Source organism: Oncorhynchus mykiss, chromosome 16 (assembly GCF_013265735.2).
Source record: "Oncorhynchus mykiss isolate Arlee chromosome 16, USDA_OmykA_1.1, whole genome shotgun sequence".
Taxonomy (NCBI): Eukaryota; Metazoa; Chordata; class Actinopteri; order Salmoniformes; family Salmonidae; genus Oncorhynchus; species Oncorhynchus mykiss.
Window position 1 is genome coordinate 6791164 of NC_048580.1, and position 21892 is coordinate 6813055.

At 43.0% G+C, this 21892-nt stretch overlaps 1 protein-coding gene across 2 annotated transcripts in view; it reads right to left on the reverse strand.

Annotated features, from left to right (window-relative positions):
- The window catches only part of LOC110491266 (cAMP and cAMP-inhibited cGMP 3',5'-cyclic phosphodiesterase 10A), a 107530-nt gene that overhangs the window by 19769 nt on the left and 65869 nt on the right, over positions 1–21892 (reverse strand). The window contains exons 4-12 of one of the 2 annotated variants that reach the window (XM_036946057.1): positions 17897–18017; positions 15676–15725; positions 13930–14070; positions 12467–12628; positions 9936–9986; positions 6632–6690; positions 4951–5002; positions 1270–1412; positions 213–305 (exon numbers count right to left, since the gene is read on the reverse strand). In XM_036946057.1, the coding sequence (XP_036801952.1) occupies positions 213–305; positions 1270–1412; positions 4951–5002; positions 6632–6690; positions 9936–9986; positions 12467–12628; positions 13930–14070; positions 15676–15725; positions 17897–18017 (872 nt within the window). Of the gene's footprint in view, positions 1–212; positions 306–1269; positions 1413–4950; positions 5003–6631; positions 6691–9935; positions 9987–12466; positions 12629–13929; positions 14071–15675; positions 15726–17896; positions 18021–21892 lie in introns of both variants that reach the window. The other variant, XM_036946055.1, reaches the window with a different exon arrangement.

Below are 21892 nucleotides of genomic sequence, written 5' to 3' on the forward strand. Positions count from 1 at the left end.
TTTGAAATATCCAATAAATGTCGTTCCACTTCATGATTGTGTCCCACTTGTTGTTGATTCTTCACAAAAAAATACAGTTTTATATCTTTATGTTTGAAGCCTGAAATGTGGCAAAAGGTCGCAAAGTTCAAGGGGGCCGAATACTTTCGCAAGGCACTGTGGGGGAATAGGGTGCCGTTTGGGACGTACACAGGGTAAAATGGGAGTTTTACCTATTAAAGCGTGGGTCTGCATAGGCGTCTGGGATGTTAAGGACCTCCCCCGTCCGTGCCACTTGGCCCGCTATACCTTTCTCTATAGAAAACCTGGGAGAGGACAAGACAGAAGAGCGCTGGAGGTTACAACCGAGGAACGGACATTTCTGTTCTAAGAATTATACTTCCTATTTTCTTTGTTCTAGGATTATTGTGTCCCTGTTCTATGGATTCTAGTTTCCTTGTTCTAGGATTTTAGTTTCCTTGTTCTAGGGATTCTAGTTTCCTTGTTCTAGGGATTCTAGTTTCCTTGTTCTATAGATTCTAGTTTCCATGTTCTGGGGATTCTAGTTTCCCTGTTTTAGGGATTCTAGTTTCCCTGTTTTAGGGATTCTAGTTTCCCTGTTTTAGGGATTCTAGTTTCCTTGTTCTGGGGATTCTAGTTTCCTTGTTCTATAGATTCTAGTTTTCCTGTTCTAGGGATTCTACTTCCTTGTTCTAATGGTTCTAGTTTCCCTGTTCTAGGGATTCTAGTTTCCTTGTCAGGGAATCGTTCACATGATCACTAGTCAATTCAACATAACCCGTCAGAGAATCGTTCACATGATCACTAGTCAATTCAACACAACCCATCAGAGAATCATTCAGATGATCACGAGTCAAATCAACACAACCCATCAGAGAATCGTTCAGATGATCACGAGTCAAATCAACACAACCCGTCAGAGAATCGTTCACATGATCACTAGTCAATTCAACACAACCCATCAGAGAATCGTTCAGATGATCACGAGTCAAATCAACACAACCCGTCAGAGAATCGTTCACATGATCACTAGTCAATTCAACACAACCCGTCAGAGAATCGTTCACATGATCACTAGTCAATTCAAAATAACCCGTCAGAGAATCGTTCACAAGTCAATTCAACATAACCTGTCAGAGAATCGTTCACAAGTCAATTCAACATAACCCGTCAGGGAATCGTTCAGATGATCACAAGTCAACTCAACATAAACCATAGAGATCAGTCATGCAACAACAGAGCAGTAAAAGAATCGATCAGGACCCTTACCTAATCTCTTTGGTTTTCCTGAAGACAGGTTTGCCCTCGTTCTCCTCCCCGATGTCGAACAGGTCTGAGTACAGTTCATTGTTATTGTGGTCCACCTGGAACAGTGCACATCTGTCCGCATTCACCAGGTTTTTTGCATATATCTGAAACACAACACCACAATAAACATGGTACACAGAAAGACACACGGTACACAGAAAGACACACGGTACACAGAAAGACATAACGGTACACAGAAAGACATAACGGTACACAGAAAGACACACGGTACACAGAAAGACACACGGTACACAGAAAGACACACGGTACACAGAAAGACACACGGTACACAGAAAGACACACGGTACACAGAAAGACACACGGTACACAGAAAGACACACGGTACACAGAAAGACACACGGTACACAGAAAGACACACGGTACACAGAAAGACACACGGTACACAGAAAGACATAACGGTACACAGAAAGACACACGGTACACAGAAAGACACACGGTACACAGAAAGACATAACGGTACACAGAAAGACACACGGTACACAGAAAGACACATGGTACACAGAAAGACACACGGTACACAGAAAGACATAACGGTACACAGAAAGACATAACGGTACACAGAAAGACACACGGTACACAGAAAGACACACGGTACACAGAAAGACATAACGGTACACAGAAAGACATAACGGTACACAGAAAGACACACGGTACACAGAAAGACATAACGGTACACAGAAAGACATAACGGTACACAGAAAGACACACGGTACACAGAAAGACATAACGGTACACAGAAAGACACACGGTACACAGAAAGACACACGGTACACAGAAAGACACACGGTACACAGAAAGACATAACGGTACACAGAAAGACATAACGGTACACAGAAAGACACATGGTACACAGAAAGACACACGGTACACAGAAAGACACACGGTACACAGAAAGACACACGGTACACAGAAAGACACACGGTACACAGAAAGACACACGGTACACAGAAAGACACACGGTACACAGAAAGACACACGGTACACAGAAAGACATAACGGTACACAGAAAGACATAACGGTACACAGAAAGACACACGATACACAGAAAGACACACGTTACACAGAAAGACACACGGTACACAGAAAGACACACGGTACACAGAAAGACATAACGGTACACAGAAAGACACACGGTACACAGAAAGACACACGGTACACAGAAAGACACACGGTACACAGAAAGACACACGGTACACAGAAAGACACACGGTACACAGAAAGACATAACGGTACACAGAAAGACACACGGTACACAGAAAGACACACGGTACACAGAAAGACACACGGTACACAGAAAGACACACGGTACACAGAAAGACACACGGTACACAGAAAGACACACGGTACACAGAAAGACACACGGTACACAGAAAGACACACGGTACACAGAAAGACACACGGTACACAGAAAGACACACGGTACACAGAAAGACACACGGTACACAGAAAGACACACGGTACACAGAAAGACACACGGTACACAGAAAGACACACGGTACACAGAAAGACACACAGTACACAGAAAGACACACGGTACACAGAAAGACACACGGTACACAGAAAGACACACGGTACACAGAAAGACACACGGTACACAGAAAGACACACAGTACACAGAAAGACACACAGAAAGACATAACGTTACACAGAAAGACATAGACAGACACAGGGGGTGAATCATAACTTTAATTTCCATTAACATCAATGCATGACAAAAATGAACATTTGACTTAGTCTTTAAAGTGGAAGTTAGGATTCACTCCACGGTTAGTTTCAATCATTAACCAATACAGAATGGCCTTCTACACTGTCCACGTTAGTAAGACTATGCAAGTTAAAGTCACACAGGAAATGGCTCAGCGCTACCACACACTATGTTAGCTGTGCTGACACCAGTGGCTCGCGACAATACAATATACAAGAGGCTAGGGTCCAGTTCCTGCCCGACCACATTGCAGAGACGTACGTGGGGTCTCACAACGCCTGGATAACAGTTTAACATATCAGGTAGTGCTGAGCAATTGGTGCTTTTTTTAAAAAGTTGATTTGGTTTCGTTTAGATTATAAAAATATTAAAAAAATCACCGTTTTCGATTTTGATATATATCTTCTTTTTTTTACATTAAATGCACTTTGTATTATGTGGGTTGAATGCTGTAACAACCCAGAATAAAACAATGAATAAAAGTCCCATGATGGTATTGACTGTTCATTACTGCTGATCACTTATTAACCTTTGTCACGACCTCTGCCGAAGTCGTTGCCTCTCCTTGTTCGGGGCGCTGCTCGGCGGTCGACGTCACCTAGCCATCATTGATCCATTTTTTCCATTTTCCATTTGTCTTGTCTTCCCACACACTTCCCACACACCTGTTTTCAATCCCGTTCATTACCTGTTGTGTATTTAACCCTCTGTTTCCCCTCATGTCTTTGTCAGAGATTGTTTAATGTCAGAGATTGTTTATATGGTTGTATAGATGCACGACGGGTCCTCGTACCCATGTTTATTTATGTATGTACGTATTAGTGTTTGGAGCGTGTTAAGTGGACTTATATTAAAAGACTCCATTTTACACTCCGTTTGAATCTCCTGCGGCTGACTTCACTGCCACCTATAAACACACGGCTTTGACATCATCACTTATTCACATTACTTAACTTTGTTAAAATATTTAAGTTGTTGTTTATTTTAAATGTGTTTTATTTTATGACTTTATTATTTCAATCCAAGTCATCATCTCATCTCTGTAAACCTGCCGTCTGACAAAAATCACTATTTTAGTAGTTCTTCATAGTAAATAAGGCGTTATTTTATGACTGCTGAGTACCAACTATCAATCACTTAGATGATGTATTTCCAGGTAGAGATACCTCGCAAATCTCTGTCCCTCTTGATCGCACGTTCTTCTGTCTCTTTTCTCTCTCTCTGTGTCTACAACCACACTAACCTGACAACTAGGCGTGCAATGGATTATGGCCATTGTAGTCAATTACCATGTTTTCTGCATTAAACTATGTAGAACATTGGCCAGTTGGAAACTACAACTCGCTACTACATCGCACAGTTTGGGCTTGATCTGATTCATCTCTAGAGAAAGTGCAGTGCAATGTACCCTTTCATCTCACAAAAAATTTCTATTTTCTGTTTTTAAACAACTAGTTGACCAAAGTCAGTTAAATTATTTGAATAATTATTCGCAATATTTGCTTTGATCTCACAACAACAACAAAGAACAAAATGGAATTTAAATAATTGAACTGACTTTGGTCAACTAAAACAGAAAATATTTAATTACGTAATCTGATGCCCGACTGCACAGTCGAGGACGTGTTCACGCAACCATTGGTTGATGCAATAATATAATATAACCAATGAAACGCCTGCGCATCTAGTTGGGCGGGAACCCCGACCAACGTCACCACAACACAAACCCAACTCCCCGGACCTCCTACGCATTCTAGGCAACCGTGATGGACTTGGGCCAGAAAATTCTTGTAAAAGTTGAAGTCCCTTCTTATGAAATAGCATGCAGCTCTACAACTTAAAAAACAAGACACGAAATAAACGAAATAACTAAATAAACGAAATAAACTAAATAGACACACAAAATAGAAACATACCATTATGTGTTCAAGTAGAGAATCTATTGCCACAATGTTGTCAAAGTACGTTCTGTTGGAGAAAGAGAGAGAATGATAATGAAGTAAAGATTATAAATGATAATGAAGCAAAGATGACAAATGATAATGAAGCAAAGTTGATAAATGATAATGAAGCAAAGATGATAAATTATAATGAAGTAAAGATGATAAATGATAATGGGGGTAAAGATGATAAATGGGGGTAAAGATGATAAATGATAATGAGGTAAAGATGATAAATGGGGTAAAGATGATAAATGATAATGGGTGTAAAGATGATAAATGATAATGGGGGTAAATATGATAAATGGGGGTAAAGATGATAAATGATAATGAGGTAAAGATGATAAATGGGGTAAAGATGATACATGATAATGGGGGTAAAGATGATAAATGATAATGAGGTAAAGATGATAAATGATAATGAAGTAAAGATGATAAATGATAATGAGGTAAAGATGATAAATGATAATGGGGTTAAAGATGATAAATGATAATGAGGTAAAGATGATACATGATAATGAAGTAAAGATGATAAATGATAATGGGGTAACGATGATAAATGGGGTAAAGATGATACATTATAATGAAGTAAAGATGATAAATGATAATGAAGTAAAGATGATGCATGATAATGGGGGTAAAGATGATAAATGATAATGAAGTAAAGATGATAAATGATAATGGGGGTAAAGAGTTTCTTCATCCTGGTCCTGGGGAACAAAAAGGGGTGTATATTTTGGTATTCCCCCCCCCCCCCCCCCCCCCCCCCCCCCCCCCCCACCCCGAGTATGAAACACAAGATTCCATTAGTTAACTCATTATCCAATCTTTGATTAGTGCGAACCAGGTGTTTAGTGCTAGGGAATAAAACACTGATGTAGACACATCTAGCAGGAAGTCATTGAGACAGACTTACCTTGACACATCTAGCAGGAAGTCATTGAGACAGACTTACTTCGACACATCTAGCAGGAAGTCATTGAGACAGACTTACCTTGACACATCTAGCAGGAAGTCATTGAGACAGACTTACTTCGACACATCTAGCAGGAAGTCATTGAGACAGACTTACCTTGACACATCTAGCAGGAAGTCATTGAGACAGACTTACTTTAACACATCTGGCAGGAAGTCATTGAGACATACTTACTTCGACACATCTAGCAGGAAGTCATTGAGACAGACTTACTTCGACACATCTAGCAGGAAGTCATTGAGACAGACTTACTTCGACACATCTAGCAGGAAGTCATTGAGACAGACTTACTTTAACACATCTGGCAGGAAGTCATTGAGACAGACTTACCTTGACACATCTAGCAGGAAGTCATTGAGACAGACTTACTTTAACACATCTGGCAGGAAGTCATTGAGACAGACTTACCTTGACACATCTAGCAGGAAGTCATTGAGACAGACTTACTTTAACACATCTAGCAGGAAGTCATTGAGACAGACTTACTTTAACACATCTGGCAGGAAGTCATTGAGACAGACTTACTTTAACACATCTGGCAGGAAGTCATTGAGACAGACTTACCTTGACACATCTGGCAGGAAGTCATTGAGACAGACTTACCTTGACACATCTAGCAGGAAGTCATTGAGACAGACTTACTTTGACACATCTGGCAGGAAGTCATTGAGACAGACTTACTTCGACACATCTAGCAGGAAGTCATTGAGCTCGGTCTGTTTGGCTAGGCCTCTGCACACCTGGTGATACAGAAACAACACGTCAGATAACAGTTAATTAGCACTTTTGTTTATGTGTCAATAGCAGGATTACAGCGAGAGGGAGAGCACGGGAGAGACAGAGAGAGGGAGGGAGAGAGAGAGAGACAGAGAGAGGGAGAGAGAGAGAGACAGAGAGAGGGAGAGCGAGAGAGACAGAGAGAGGGAGTGAGAGAGAGGGAGAGTAAGAGAGAGGGAGACAGAGAGAGAGACAGAGAGATGGAGACAGAGAGAGCGAGAGAGAGAGGGAGACAGAGAGAGGGAGAGACAGAGAGAGGGAGAGCACGAGCGAGACAGAGAGAGGGGAGACAGAGAGAGGGAGACAGAGAGAGGGAGAGACAGAGAGAGGGAGACAGTAAGAGGGAGAGAGAGAGGGGAGCACGAGCGAGACAGAGAGAGGGGAGACAGAGAGAGGGGAGACAGAGAGAGGGAGACAGAGAGAGGGAGAGACAGAGAGAGGGAGAGACAGAGAGAGGGAGAGAGAGAGAGGGAGAGCACGAGCGAGACAAAGAGAGGGAGACAGAGAGAGGGAGACAGAGAGAGGGAGACAGAGAGAGGGAGACAGAGAGAGGGAGAGACAGAGAGAGGGAGAGCACGAGCGAGACAGAGAGAGGGGAGACAGAGAGGGAGACAGAGAGAGGGAGACAGAGAGGGAGAGCACTAGCGAGACAGAGAGAGGGGAGACAGAGAGAGGGAGAGACAGAGAGAGGGAGACAGACGAGCGAGACAGAGAGAGGGGGAGACAGAGAGAGGGGAGACAGAGAGAGGGAGAAAGAGAGAGGGAGAGACAGAGAGAGGGGAGACAGAGAGAGGGAGAGACAGAGAGAGGGAGAGACAGAGAGAGGGAGAGACAGAGAGAGGGAGAGCACGAGCGAGACAGAGAGAGGGGGAGACAGAGAGAGAGAGAGCACGAGGGAGACAGAGAGCAAGAGAGAGAGGAAAAAGGGGGAGAGAAAGAAAGAGAGACAGTGGGCTTCTCTCACATTTCTGTCTGTGGACAGAGACTCCATTGTTTAATGTCAGTGCAGACGACTGTTTTGATATCTGATGAAACACAATGGTGTTCCTGTGGACAGACGTGAGATGCATTGGGACACCGCGATCCGGGATGCATTGGGACACCGCGTGTGAGATGTTGTGCTATGTACTGTAGCTCTCAGTAGCAACGGTAAATAGAAACAACAATGCTGAGCAGGCCATAATGACGTCCCCGGGGAGGGCCAATGTGTTAAAGGCTGTAAGGGTTGATTAGACTGAAGCCTACTGGCGACCCAGTCACAGTAGAGTTCAGTTCACATAAACACAACCAAACACACAACAAACACATGTATGAAAGTGTACAATGAGTGTTTTTAGAGCAAATTACGTATTTAAATACCCCTAAAATATATTTTAAAATATATGCTTTATTGCCATATATACATGTACACCAGATAGATGCAGTTGTTTTACAGGGTCAGTCATAGTAGCATGATAGGTGTTGTTTTTCCCAATGACCAGACACAACCCTGTCCCAATGACCACAGACACAACCCTGTCCCAATGACCACAGACACAACCCTGTCCCAATGACAAGACACAACCCTGTCCCAACGACCACAGACACAACCCTGTCCCAACGACCACAGACACAACCCTGTCCCAACGACCACAGACACAACCCTGTCCCAATAACCAGACACAACCCTGTCCCAATGACCACAGACACAACCCTGTCCCAATGACCACAGACACAACCCTGTCCCAATGACAAGACACAACCCTGTCCCAACGACCACAGACACAACCCTGTCCCAATGACCACAGACACAACCCTGTCCCAATGACCATAGACACAACCCTGTCCCAATGACCAGACACAACCCTGTCCCAATGACCAGACACAACCCTGTCCCAATGACCACAGACACAACCCTGTCCCAATGACCACAGACACAGCCCTGTCCCAATGACCACAGACACAACCCTGTCCCAATAACCAGACACAACCCTGTCCCAATGACCACAGACACAACCCTGTCCCAATGACCACAGACACAACCCTGTCCCAATGACAAGACACAACCCTGTCCCAACGACCACAGACACAACCCTGTCCCAATGACCAGACATAACCCTGTCCCAATGACCACAGACACAACCCTGTCCCAATGACCACAGACACAACCCTGTCCCAATGATCAGACAGAACCCTGTCCCAATGACCACAGACACAACTCTGTCCCAATGACCACAGACACAACCCTGTCCCAATGACCACAGACACCACCCTGTCCCAATGACCACAGACACAACCCTGTCCCAATGACCACAGACACAACCCTGTCCCAATGACCACAGACACAACCCTGTCCCAATGACCATAGACACAACCCTGTCCCAATGACCACAGACACAACCCTGTCCCAATGACCACAGACACAACCCTGTCCCAATGACCAGACACAACCCTGTCCCAATGACCACAGACACAACCCTGTCCCAATGACCACAGACACAGCCCTGTCCCAATGACCACAGACACAACCCTGTCCCAATGACCACAGACACAACCCTGTCCCAATGACCACATACACAACCCTGTCCCAATGACCACAGACACAACCCTGTCCCAATGACCACAGACAAAACCCTGTCCCAATGACCAGACACAACCCTGTCCCAATGACCACAGACACAACCCTGTCCCAATGACCACATACACAACCCTGTCCCAATGACCACAGACACAACCCTGTCCCAATGACCAGACACAACCCTGTCCCAATGACCACAGACAAAACCCTGTCCCAATGACCAGACACAACCCTGTCCCAATGACCAGACACAACCCTGTCCCAATGACCAGACACAACCCTGTCCCAATGACCACAGACACAACCCTGTCCCAATGACCACAGACACAACCCTGTCCCAATGACCACAGACACAACCCTGTCCCAATGACCAGACACAACCCTGTCCCAATGACCAGACACAACCCTGTCCCAATGACCAGACATAACCCTGTCCCAATGACCACAGACACAACCCTGTCCCAATGACCACAGACACAACCCTGTCCCAATGACCACAGACACAACCCTGTCCCAATGACCACAGACACAACCCTGCTCCTTATCATGTATCAATAAGTGTGTTATCGAGGTTTTGTAACCAAATACACCTGACAACATCACATTTCTTATGAATAAAAAAATATATATGTAAAATAATGCAATGCTCACCTGTACTTGGTGAATAGCTACAGATGCCCATGCTAAACTCGCCGTCGCAACCTTTAAAAAAAACATTATTATTTATACATTTATCTCATTATTATTTATATATGTATTTCATTATTATTTATATATGTATTTCATTATTATTTATATATGTATTTCATTATTATTTATACATTTATCTCATTATTATTTATACATTTATCTCATTATTATTTATACATTTATCTCATTGTTATTTATATATGTATTTCATTATTATTTATATATTTATTTCATTATTATTTATACAATTATCTCATTATTATTTATATTGTCACACCCTGACCATAGTTTACTTTGTATATTTCTATGTTGTGGTTGGTCAGGGTGTGATCTGAGTGGGCATTCTATGTTACATGTCTAGTTTGTCTAGTTCTATGTTCGGCCTGATATGGTTCTCAATCAGAGGCAGGTGTTCGTCATTGTCTCTGATTGGGAACCATATTTAGGTAGCCTGGGTTTCACTGTGTGTTTGTGGGTGATTGTTCCTGTCTATGTGTTTTTCACCAGATAGGCTGTTTTAGGTTTTCGTTACGTTCATCACGTTCTTTATTTTGTAGTGTTTGCATTGATTCGTGTTTTACGTTTGTTCATTAAAACATGGATCGCAATCTACACGCTGCATTTTGGTCCGACTCTCCTTCACATAAAGAAAACCGTTACATATATATGTATTTCAGTATTATTTATACATTTATCTCATTATTATTTATATATTTATTTCATTATTATTTATACAATTATCTCACAGGAATAAATGCACATAAACTAACATTTCTGTAAATGTTATTTCTATATAGCCAGCTGGCTAGTTTTCATCTGTATTCCCTAGGCAGATAAAAAACATGTTTTTTATTTTTGCATCACAAACATTTTTGCATTAAAAATAAATAAAAATAACAGTCCCAAGATGGGCTTTAAAATAATAGAAGCTAAAAAAAATAATGAATAATAAAATCAATTGTTAGCCTATATGTCATTATATTTGACAGTAGAGATATTTATTAATAGACATATAAACGGGACTATCATATGGATATGAGTAAGATTCATCCTAAGGAGTATTCCTGGTGTTCCAAGTTGACATTCCCATGTGTGTTTACCCCCAACCTCATGTCCTCTCCAATAATGACTGGTACATAATATCCCAGGAGGCAAAGCGGGTCGAAAAGACGTCATCGCAACACAATTACGGTGACGTTCTTACAACGCTTATTGCAAACATCCTTTCCCACTGGGTAGTCATATAATTAACCCCTCGGTGCCTGTCACCTAAACGTGTCTATCTGTCCTCTGATGGGCTCATTAGGAGCTAATAGCAGAGTTGTAAAAACCTTGGTCTGTTCGTCAAGGACTCACTGACCGCTGTTCTCTTTACAAACTATTGGAGCTATAACAGGAAGTCATTGTCTAGTCCTTATGAACTAATGGAGCTATAACAGGAAGTCATTGTCTAGTCCTTATGAACTAATGGAGCTATAACAGGAAGTCATTGTCTAGTCCTTATGAACTAATGGAGCTATAACAGGAAGTCATTGTCTAGTCCTTATGAACTAATGGAGCTATAACAGGAAACCATTGTCTAGTCCTTATGAACTAATGGAGCTATAACAGGAAACCATTGTCTAGTCCTTATGAACTAATGGAGCTATAACAGGAAGTCATTGTCTAGTCCTTATGAACTAATGGAGCTATAACAGGAAGTCATTGTCTAGTCCTTATGAACTAATGGAGCTATAACAGGAAGTCATTGTCTAGTCCTTATTAACTAATGGAGCTATAACAGGAAACCATTGTCTAGTCCTTATGAACTAATGGAGCTATAACAGGAAACCATTGTCTAGTCCTTATGAACTAATGGAGCTATAACAGGAAGTCATTGTCTAGTCCTTATGAACTAATGGAGCTATAACAGGAAGTCATTGTCTAGTACTTTGAACTAATGGAGCTATAACAGGAAGTCATTGTCTAGTCCTTATTAACTAATGGAGCTATAACAGGAAGTCATTGTCTAGTCCTAATTAACTAATGGAGCTATAACAGGAAGTCATTGTCTAGTCCTTATGAACTAATGGAGCTATAACAGGAAGTCATTGTCTAGTACTTTGAACTAATGGAGCTATAACAGGAAGTCATTGTCTAGTCCTTATAAACTAATGGAGACAAACAGGAAACCATTGCCTAGCTCTTAGCCTCTGCTGAGTCCCCAACATCTGGACGTTGTGGTTTTCAGGGGAAATGGAAAGAGAACATGTGACAAAACTTCAGCTTTTGGACGTTAACAAAGCAACACTCCATCTTGACTCCTCTACATTTACTGGATTGGTCGAACACTGCAGAAGAGAACCTCCCCCGACAGGATCTGGTTTCATTGTGTTTCTTTTACGTCTGCTCCATAGGTTAGCTAGATGTAGACAGTCAAATCACCTCTAAGGCTGTTTGTGTGTGTGTGTGTGTGTGTCTGTGCAAGGGTGCGTGCATGTGTGCGTGTGTACCTCCTGGTTGCTGATATTGAAAGGCTCGTGGCCCCTGTGCCGATGCAGCTCCAGGATAGCTATGAGGTCACCGATGGCCGTGAGGATGGGGAGGCACAGGACAGAGTGAACATGAATCCCTGAGTCTGAGTCCTGCCCTGTGCCTTCAGGGAAACGCTCGTCCTGGAGAGAGAGCGAGAAGAGGAAGAGCGAGAGAGAGGCGAGGAAAGGAAGAGAGAGAGAGAGGACGAGAGAGAGAGAGAGGACGAGAGAGAGAGAGAGAGAGAGAGAGAGAGAGAGAGAGAGAGAGGTTAGATTGAATCCCTGTGTCGTGCAGCACAGAAGTCAGGGGTCCTGACATCAAAGCATTTGAAATAAAACATATACAATCTGAACCAAATACTTTGGGATGTTTGATTTATCCTGCATTAGGTTTAGGGGTTAGTGTTTTGGGTTAGGGTAAGGGCTAGTGTTTTGGGTTAGGGTAAGGGGTTAGGGTGAGGGTTAGTGTTTTGGGTTAGGGTAAGGGGTTAGGGTGAGGGTTAGTGTTTTGGGTTAGGATAAAGGTTAGTGGTTAGGGTAAGGGTTAGTATTTTGGGTTAGGATAAGGGCTAGTGTTTTGGGTTAGGGTAAGGGCTAGTGTATTGGGTTAGGGTAAGGGATAGTGTTTTGGGTTAGGATAAGGAATAGTGCTTTGGGTTAGGTTAAGGGCTAGTGTTTTGGGTTAGGATAAGGGTTAGTGTTTTGGCTTAGGGTAAGGGCTAGTGTTTTGGGTTAGGGTAAGGGCTAGTGTTTTGGGTTAGGGTAAGGGTTAGTGTTTTGGGTTAGGGTACGGGTTAGTGTTTTGGGTTTTGGTGAGGGTTAGTGTTTTGGCTTAGGGTAAGGGTTAGTGTTTTGGGTTAGGGTAAGGGTTAGTGTTTTGGCTTAGGGTAAGGGTTAGTGTTTTTGGTTAGGGTAAGGTTTAGTGGTTAGGGTAAGGGTTAGTGTTTTTGGTTAGGGTAAGGTTTAGTGTTTTTGGTTAGGGTAAGGTTTAGTGTTTTTGGTTAGGGTGAGGGTTAGTGTTTTTGGTTAGGGTAAGGTTTAGTGTTTTTGGTTAGGGTAAGGTTTAGTGTTTTTGGTTAGGGTGAGGGTTAGTGTTTTTGGTTAGGGTAAGGTTTAGTGTTTTTGGTTAGGGTAAGGTTTAGTGGTTAGGGTTAGGGTAAGGTTTAGTGTTTTTGGTTAGGGTAAGGTTTAGTGTTTTTGGTTAGGGTAAGGGTTAGTGTTTTTGGTTAGGGTAAGGTTTAGTGTTTTTGGTTAGGGTAAGGTTTAGTGTTTTTGGTTAGGGTAAGGTTTTGTGTTTTGGTTAGGGTAAGGTTTAGTGTTTTTGGTTAGAGTAAGGTTTTGTGTTTTGGTTAGGGTAAGGGTTAGTGCTTTGGGTTAGGGTGAGGGTTAGTGTTTTGGGTTAGGGTAAGGGTTAGGTGTATTTATAGTACGCTGAATCTCACCCCTGTGATGTCCTCTACTAGCAGTATTTTGCGTGTTGTGGCGACGTGAGCGGCGATGGTGGTCCCAAACGTGATGGGACCAGCTGGGATGAAGGTGGGAGGACCGTCGTTAGCCCCCGCCGGTTTAAACAAACACAAGCTCTGAGGAAGGACCAGAGAGAAATGATCACGGATACACTACATCACGTTAGTCATGTAGCAGACGCTGTTATTCAGAGCCACGTACAGTAGTGCACTAATGTTAAAATGGCTAGGTGAGACTATCCCAATTACAGTAAGTACACACTAATCACTAATCACTATAGATTAGTACACACTAATCACTAATCACAAGGTTAGTACACACTAATCACTATAGATTAGTACACACAAATCACTAATCACTATAGATTAGTACACACTAATCACTATAGATTAGTACACACTAATCACTAATCACAAGATTAGTACACACTAATCACTATAGATTAGTGCACACGAATCACAAATCACTATAGAGTAGTACACACGAATCACTAATCACTATAGATTAGTACACACTAATCACTATAGATTAGTACACACTAATCACTATAGATTAGTACACACTAATCCCTATAGATTAGTACACACTAATCACTATAGATTAGTACACACAAATCACTAATCACTATAGATTAGTACACACAAATCCCTATAGATTAGTACACACTAATCACTATAGATTAGTACACACTAATCACTATAGATTAGTACACACTAATCACTATAGATTACTACACACTAATCACTATAGATTAGTACACACAAATCACTAATCACTATAGATTAGTACACACAAATCACTATAGATTAGTACACACTAATCCCTATAGATTAGTACACACTAATCACTAATCACTATAGATTAGTACACACTAATCACTATAGATTAGTACACACTAATCACTAATCGCAATAGATTAGTACGCACTAATCACTAATCACTATAGATTAGTACACACTAATAACTATAGATTAGTACACACTAATCACTATAGATTACTACACACTAATCACTATAGATTAGTACACACAAATCACTAATCACTATAGATTAGTACACACAAATCACTAATCACTATAGATTAGTACACAAATCACTATAGATTACTACACACTAATCACTATAGATTAGTACACACAAATCACTAATCACTATAGATTAGTACACAAATCACTATAGATTACTACACACTAATCACTATAGATTAGTACACACAAATCACTAATCACTATAGATTAGTACACAAATCACTATAGATTAGTACTCACCAATCACTATAGATTAGTACACACTAACCACTAATCACTATAGATTAGTACACACAAATCACTATAGATTAGTACACACTAATCACTATAAATTAATACACACTAATCACTAATCAATATAGATTAGTACACACTAATCACTATAGATTAGTACACACTAATCACTATAGATTAGTACACACTAATCACTATAGATTAGTACACACTAATCACTATAGATTAGTACACACTAATCACTAATCACTCAGTAAACCAGATTAATTTACACTCTGAGACCCAGTAGAATTTACTGTTATTTTAATGAATGATTTACCGAGATTTATTCTTGAGGATATACATTGTTAATGCCTCATTATTAACTAAGGATTGTGGCTTTAACACTCATCACTCACTAGACCAGATCAGTGGAGCTCAGAGTAGTTGATCTGATGAGACAGTATGTGGTTCACTTACATTGTTGCATTCTCCCAAGTGGTAAAGTGCAAATCCGTCTGCTTTCGTGGCTGTTAGAAGACAAGAGATGTGTGACAGTTACAATCTGTAGTTATACAGATGGTGTGGTGTACAGTACGTACTGTGTGTTAGTGGTGGAGCGCAGGGAGGGGGGCAGGGTGGAGCGCAGGGAGTGGGGCAGGGTGGAGCGCAGGAAGGGGGGCAGGGTGGAGCGCAGGAAGGGGGGCAGGGTGGAGCACAGGGAGGGGGGCAGGGTGGAGCGCAGGAAGGGGGGCAGGGTGGAGTGCAGGGAGGGGGGCAGGGTGGAGCGCAGGAAGGGGGGCAGGGTGGAGCGCAGGAAGGGGGGCAGGGTAGAGTGCAGGGATGAGAGGCCAGGGAGGGGGGCAGGGTGGAGCGCAGGGATGAGAGGGCAGGGAGGGGGCAGAGTGGAGTGCAGGGAGGGGGGCAGAGTGGAGCGTAGGGAGGGGGGCAGAGTGGAGCGCAGGGAGGGGGGCAGAGTGGAGCGTAGGGAGGGGGGCAGAGTGGAGTGCAGGGAGGGGGGCAGAGTGGAGCGGAGGGAGGGGGGCAGGGTGGAGTGCAGGGAGGGGGGCAGGGTGGAGTGTAGGGAGGGGGGCAGGGTGGAGCGCAGTGAGGGGGGCAGGGTGGAGCGTAGGGAGGGGGGCAGGGTGGAGCGCAGGGAGGGGGGCAGGGTGGAGCGCAGGGAGGGGGGAAGGGTGGAGCGCAGGGAGGGGGGCAGGGTGGAGCGCAGGGAGGGGGGCAGGGTGGAGCGCAGGGAGGGGGGCAGAGTGGAGTGCAGGGAAAGCAGTGCACAGCCTGTCACATCCAATCCCCCTTTGCCACATCAGGGCACTGCGGCAATATAGAGCTTTGGGATATGTCTTCTATACCACACACACACACACACACACACACACGCACACACACACACACACACACACACACTGCACCATGTTACACCATAGTTTAGTGTCAGTTTAGCCTGGTCCCAGTTCTGTATCATATAGCCTGGTCCCAGTTCTGTATCATATAGCCTGGTCCCAGTTCTGTATCATATAGCCTGGTCCCAGATCTGTATCATATAGCCTGGTCCCAGTTCTGTATCATATAGCCTGGTCCCAGATCTGTATCATATAGCCTGGTCCCAGTTCTGTATCATATAGCCTGGTCCCAGATCTGTATCATATAGCCTGGTCCCAGACCTGTTTAATATCTGTATCATATAGCCTGGTCCCAGATCTGTATCATATAGCCTGGTCCCAGTTCTGTATCATATAGCCTGGTCCCAGTTCTGTTTAATATCTGTATCATATAGCCTGGTCCCAGTTCTATTTAATATCTGTATCATATAGCCTGGTCCCAGTTCTGTATCATATAGCCTGGTCCCAGATCTGTTTAATATCTGTATCATATAGCCTGGTCCCAGTTCTGTATCATATAGCCTGGTCCCAGTTCTGTATCATATAGCCTGGTCCCAGTTCTGTTTAATATCTGTATCATATAGCCTGGATCCAGATCTATTTGTGCTGTATAGTCAACTCCTATGGGCGTTGTCATGCCAAACGTGACCAAAAATATACCATTGGAGTTGGCAAAACGACAAATAGATCTGGGACCAGGCTATATGATACAGATATTAAACAGATCTGGGACCAGGCTATATGATACAGAACTGGGACCAGGCTATATGATACAGATATTAAACAGATCTGGGACCATGCTATATGATACAGATATTAAACAGATCTGGGACCAGGCCATATGATACAGATATTAAACAGATCTGGGACCAGGCTATATGATACAGACATTAAACAGATCTAGGACCAGGCCATATGATACAGATATTAAACAGATCTGGGACCAGGTTAAACTGTCAGCTAACTGTGAGACATGGTGAAGCCGGATTAACCAGGCAAATGCTGGCTACAAAGAGGGGTCTACCTATCCGTTGTGTGTGTGTGTGTGTGTGTGTCTGTGTGTGTGTGTGTGCTGTGTGTTATGTGTGTGTGTGTCTGTCTGTCTGTGTGTGTGTGTGCTATGTGTGTGTGTGTGTGCTATGTGTGTGTGTGTGTGTGTGTGTGTGTGTGTGTGTGTGCCATGTGTGTGTGTGTGTGTGTGCCATGTGTGTGTGTGTGTGTGTGTGTGTGTGTGTGTGCCATGTGTGTGTGTGTGTGTGTGTCTGTCTGTGTGTGTGTGTGTGCTATGTGTGTGTGTGACCCACCTGTTTTGATGATGGTGCACAAGTCATAGAATAGAAGCTTGTTGTCTCCTCCGGGGTCCAGCCGCTGTTCCAGGTAACTGGTGAGGTCATGTACCACGTTCTGCATGTTACTGTCCTGGTACTGCTGGACACCAGAGAGACACACGTTACAGTTACACACACACACACACACACACACACACACATACACACACACACACACACACACACCGTGCAACTGCCTACTGCACATGTTGACTGTGATATAACTGTGACCATCGCATCCAAAAATTCAATATAATGAATCAAGCTTTTCTCCTCATTCAATATAATGAATTGGGCTTTTCTCCTCATTCAATATAATGAATTGGGCTTTTCTTCTCATTCAATATAATGAATTGGGCTTTTCTCCTCATTCAATATAATGAATCGGGCTTTTCTCCTCATTCAATATAATGAATTGGGCTTTTCTCCTCATTCAATATAATGAATCGGGCTTTTCTCCTCATTCAATATAATGAATCGGGCTTTTCTCCTCATTCAATATAATGAATTAAGCTTTTCTCCTCATTCAATATAATGAATTGGGCTTTTCTCCTCATTCAATATAATGAATCGGGCTTTTCTCCTCATTCAATATAATGAATCGGGCTTTTCTCCTCATTCAATATAATGAATTAAGCTTTTCTCCTCATTCAATATAATGAATTGGGCTTTTCTCCTCATTCAATATAATGAATTGGGCTTTTCTCCTCATTCAATATAATGAATCGGGCTTTTCTCCTCATTCAATATAATGAATCGGGCTTTTCTCCTCATTCAATATAATGAATTAAGCTTTTCTCCTCATTCAATATAATGAATTGGGCTTTTCTCCTCATTCAATATAATGAATCGGGCTTTTCTCCTCATTCAATATAATGAATCGGGCTTTTCTCCAGTCATTCACAACGACAGACTTCATTCATTAATTTAGCCAGGAAAATCCCATCAGTAACACCTGCCGCTGTTTTCCAGGGATTCCTGGGTTCCATACACTTAGAAAAATGGGGTTCCAAAATGATTGTTCGGCCGTCTCGATAGGACAACCCATTTTGGTTCCAAGGAGAATCCTTTTTGGTTCCACGTAGAACTCTTTCGGGTTCCATGTAGAATCCTCTGTGGAAAGGGTCCTACATGGAACCCAAAGGGTTCTTCAAAGGGTTCTCCTATGGGGAAAGCAGAAGAACACTTTTAGGTTCTAGATAGCACTTTTGTAGAATCAAATGAATGAATTAATTTATTCATTGCTTCGTTAAATAATTAATCCACATTCAACCATCACCCCCACAGTATCCTGCAGCCTGTGAAATCTCCAGAGGGGTGGAGGTCAGGAAGGGCATCAGTAGTCCTCACAGACCTGATTAGAAGATTCTCTCTCTCTCTCTCTCTGTCTCTCTCTCTGTCTCTCTCTGTCTCTCTCTCTCTCTCTGTCTCTCTCTCTCTCTCTGTCTCTCTCTCTCTGTCTCTATTTCAATTCAAGGGGCTTTATTGGCATTGGAAACATATGTTAGCATTGCCAAAGCAAGTGAACTAGGTAATATACAAAAGTGAAAAAAACAATACAAATTAACAGTAAACATTACACATAAAGAATTTTCAAAATAATAAAGACATTACAAATGTCATATTATGTCTATATACAGTGTTGTAACGATGGTTAATGTACATGTCTCCCTCTCTCTCTCTCATCCTGTTCTGACCTCTCTCTCTCTCTCTCTCATCCTGTTCTGACCCCTCTCTCTCTCTCTCTCATCCTGTTCTGACCTCTCTCTCTCTCTCTCTCATCCTGTTCTGACCTCTCTCTCTCTCTCTCTCATCCTGTTCTGACCTCTCTCTCTCTCTCTCTCTCTCTCTCTCATCCTGTTCTGATCTCTCTCTCTCTCTCATCCTGTTCTGACCTCTCTCTCTCTCTCTCATCCTGTTCTGACCTCTCTCTCGCTCTCTCTCACTCTGTCTCTCTCTCTCATCCTGTTCTGATCGCTCTCTCTCTCTCTGTCTCTCTCTCTCATCCTGTTCTGATCGCTCTCTCTCTCTCTGTCTCTCTCTCTCATCCTGTTCTGATCGCCCTCTCTCTCTCTGTCTCTCTCTCTCATCCTGTTCTGACCTCTCTCTCTCTCTCTCTCATCCTGTTCTGACCTCTCTCTCGTCTCTCATCCTGTTCTGACCTCTCTCTCTCGCTCTCATCCTATTCTGACCTCTCTCTCTCTCTCTGTCTCTTTCTCTCATCCTGTTCTGATCGCTCTCTCTATGTCTCTCTCTCTCATCCTGTTCAGACCTCTCTCTCATCCTGTTCTGACCTCTCTCTCTCTCTCTCTCATCCTGTTCTGACCTCTCTCTCTCTCTCTCTCTCATCCTGTTCTGACTCTCTCTCTCTCTCTCATCCTGTTCTGATCTCTCTCTCTCTCTCTCTCTCTCTCATCCTGTTCTGATCTCTCTCTCTCTCTCTCTCTCTCTGCTCCAGCTCTACAGTTCTATACATTGTTACATAACAGACCCATCTCTACTTCACACGACCAGAGAGACTATTGCTGTGCCTGCAGAGACAGAGAGAGGACAGAACAGGATGATGGAGAGAGAGAGGTTAGAACAGGATGATGGAGAGAGACAGAAGGAGAGATTACAGAACAGGATGATGGAGAGAGCGATAGAGACAGAGGTCAGAACAGGATGATGGAGAGAGAGAGAGAGCGAGAGAGAGGGGTCAGAACAGGACGATGGAGAGAGAGAGAGAGACATAGAGGTCAGAACAGGATGATGGAGAGAGAGTGACAGATGTCAGAACAGGACGATGGAGAGAGAGACCGAGAGAGAGAGAGGTCAGAACAGGATAATGGAGAGAGAGACAGAGACAGTGAGAGAGGTCAGAACAGAACGATGGAGAGAGAGAGAGAGAGACAGATCAGAACAGGATGATGGAGAGCGAGACAGAGACAGTGAGAGAGATCAGAACAGGACGATGGAGAGAGAGATGGAGAGAGAGAGAGGTCAGAACAGGACGATGGAGAGAGAGCGAGAGACAGAGAGGTCAGAACAGGATGATGGAGAGAGAGAGAGAGAGACAGAAAGAGATCAGTACAGGACGATGGAGAGAGAGACCGAGAGAGAGAGAGGTCAGAACAGGATAATGGAGAGAGAGACAGAGACAGTGAGAGAGGTCAGAACAGGATGATGGAGAGAGACAGAGAGAGCGAGGTCAGAACAGGACGATGGAGAGAGAGAGAGAGAGACAGAGAGAGAGGTCAGAACATGATAATGGAGAGAGAGACAGAGACAGTGAGAGAGGTCAGAACAGGATGATGGAGAGAGACAGAGAGAGAGAGGTCAGAACAGGACGATGGAGGGAGAGAGAGAGAGAGAGAGACAGAGAGAGAGGTCAGAACAGGATAATGGAGAGAGAGACAGAGACAGTGAGAGAGGTCAGAACAGGATGATGGAGAGAGACAGAGAGAGAGAGGTCAGAACAGGATGATGGAGAGAGAGAGAGACAGATTCCCTCAGATTACACAGATCCACACAGAATACTGGGTGAAATATAAAGAATCATCATGTTCTGATCTCTCTCAATTCAATTCAGTTCAAGGGGCTTTATTGGCATGGGAAACATGTGTTAACATTGCCAAAGCAAGTGAGGTAGATAATATACAAAAGTGAAATAAACAATAAAAATTAACAGTAAACATTACACATACAAAAGTTTCAAAACAATAAAGGCATTACAAATGTCATATTATATATATATACAGTGTTTTAACAATGTACAAATGGTTAAAGGACACAAGATAAAATAAATAAGCATAAATATGGGTTGTATTTACAATGGTGTTTGTTCTTCACTGGTTGCCCTTTTCTCGTGGCAACAGGTCACAAATCTTGCTGCTGTGATGGCACACTGTGGAATTTCACCAAGTAGATATGGGAGTTTATCAAAATTGGATTTGTTGTTGCATTCTATTGCCCGTGCCAATTCGTTGATAT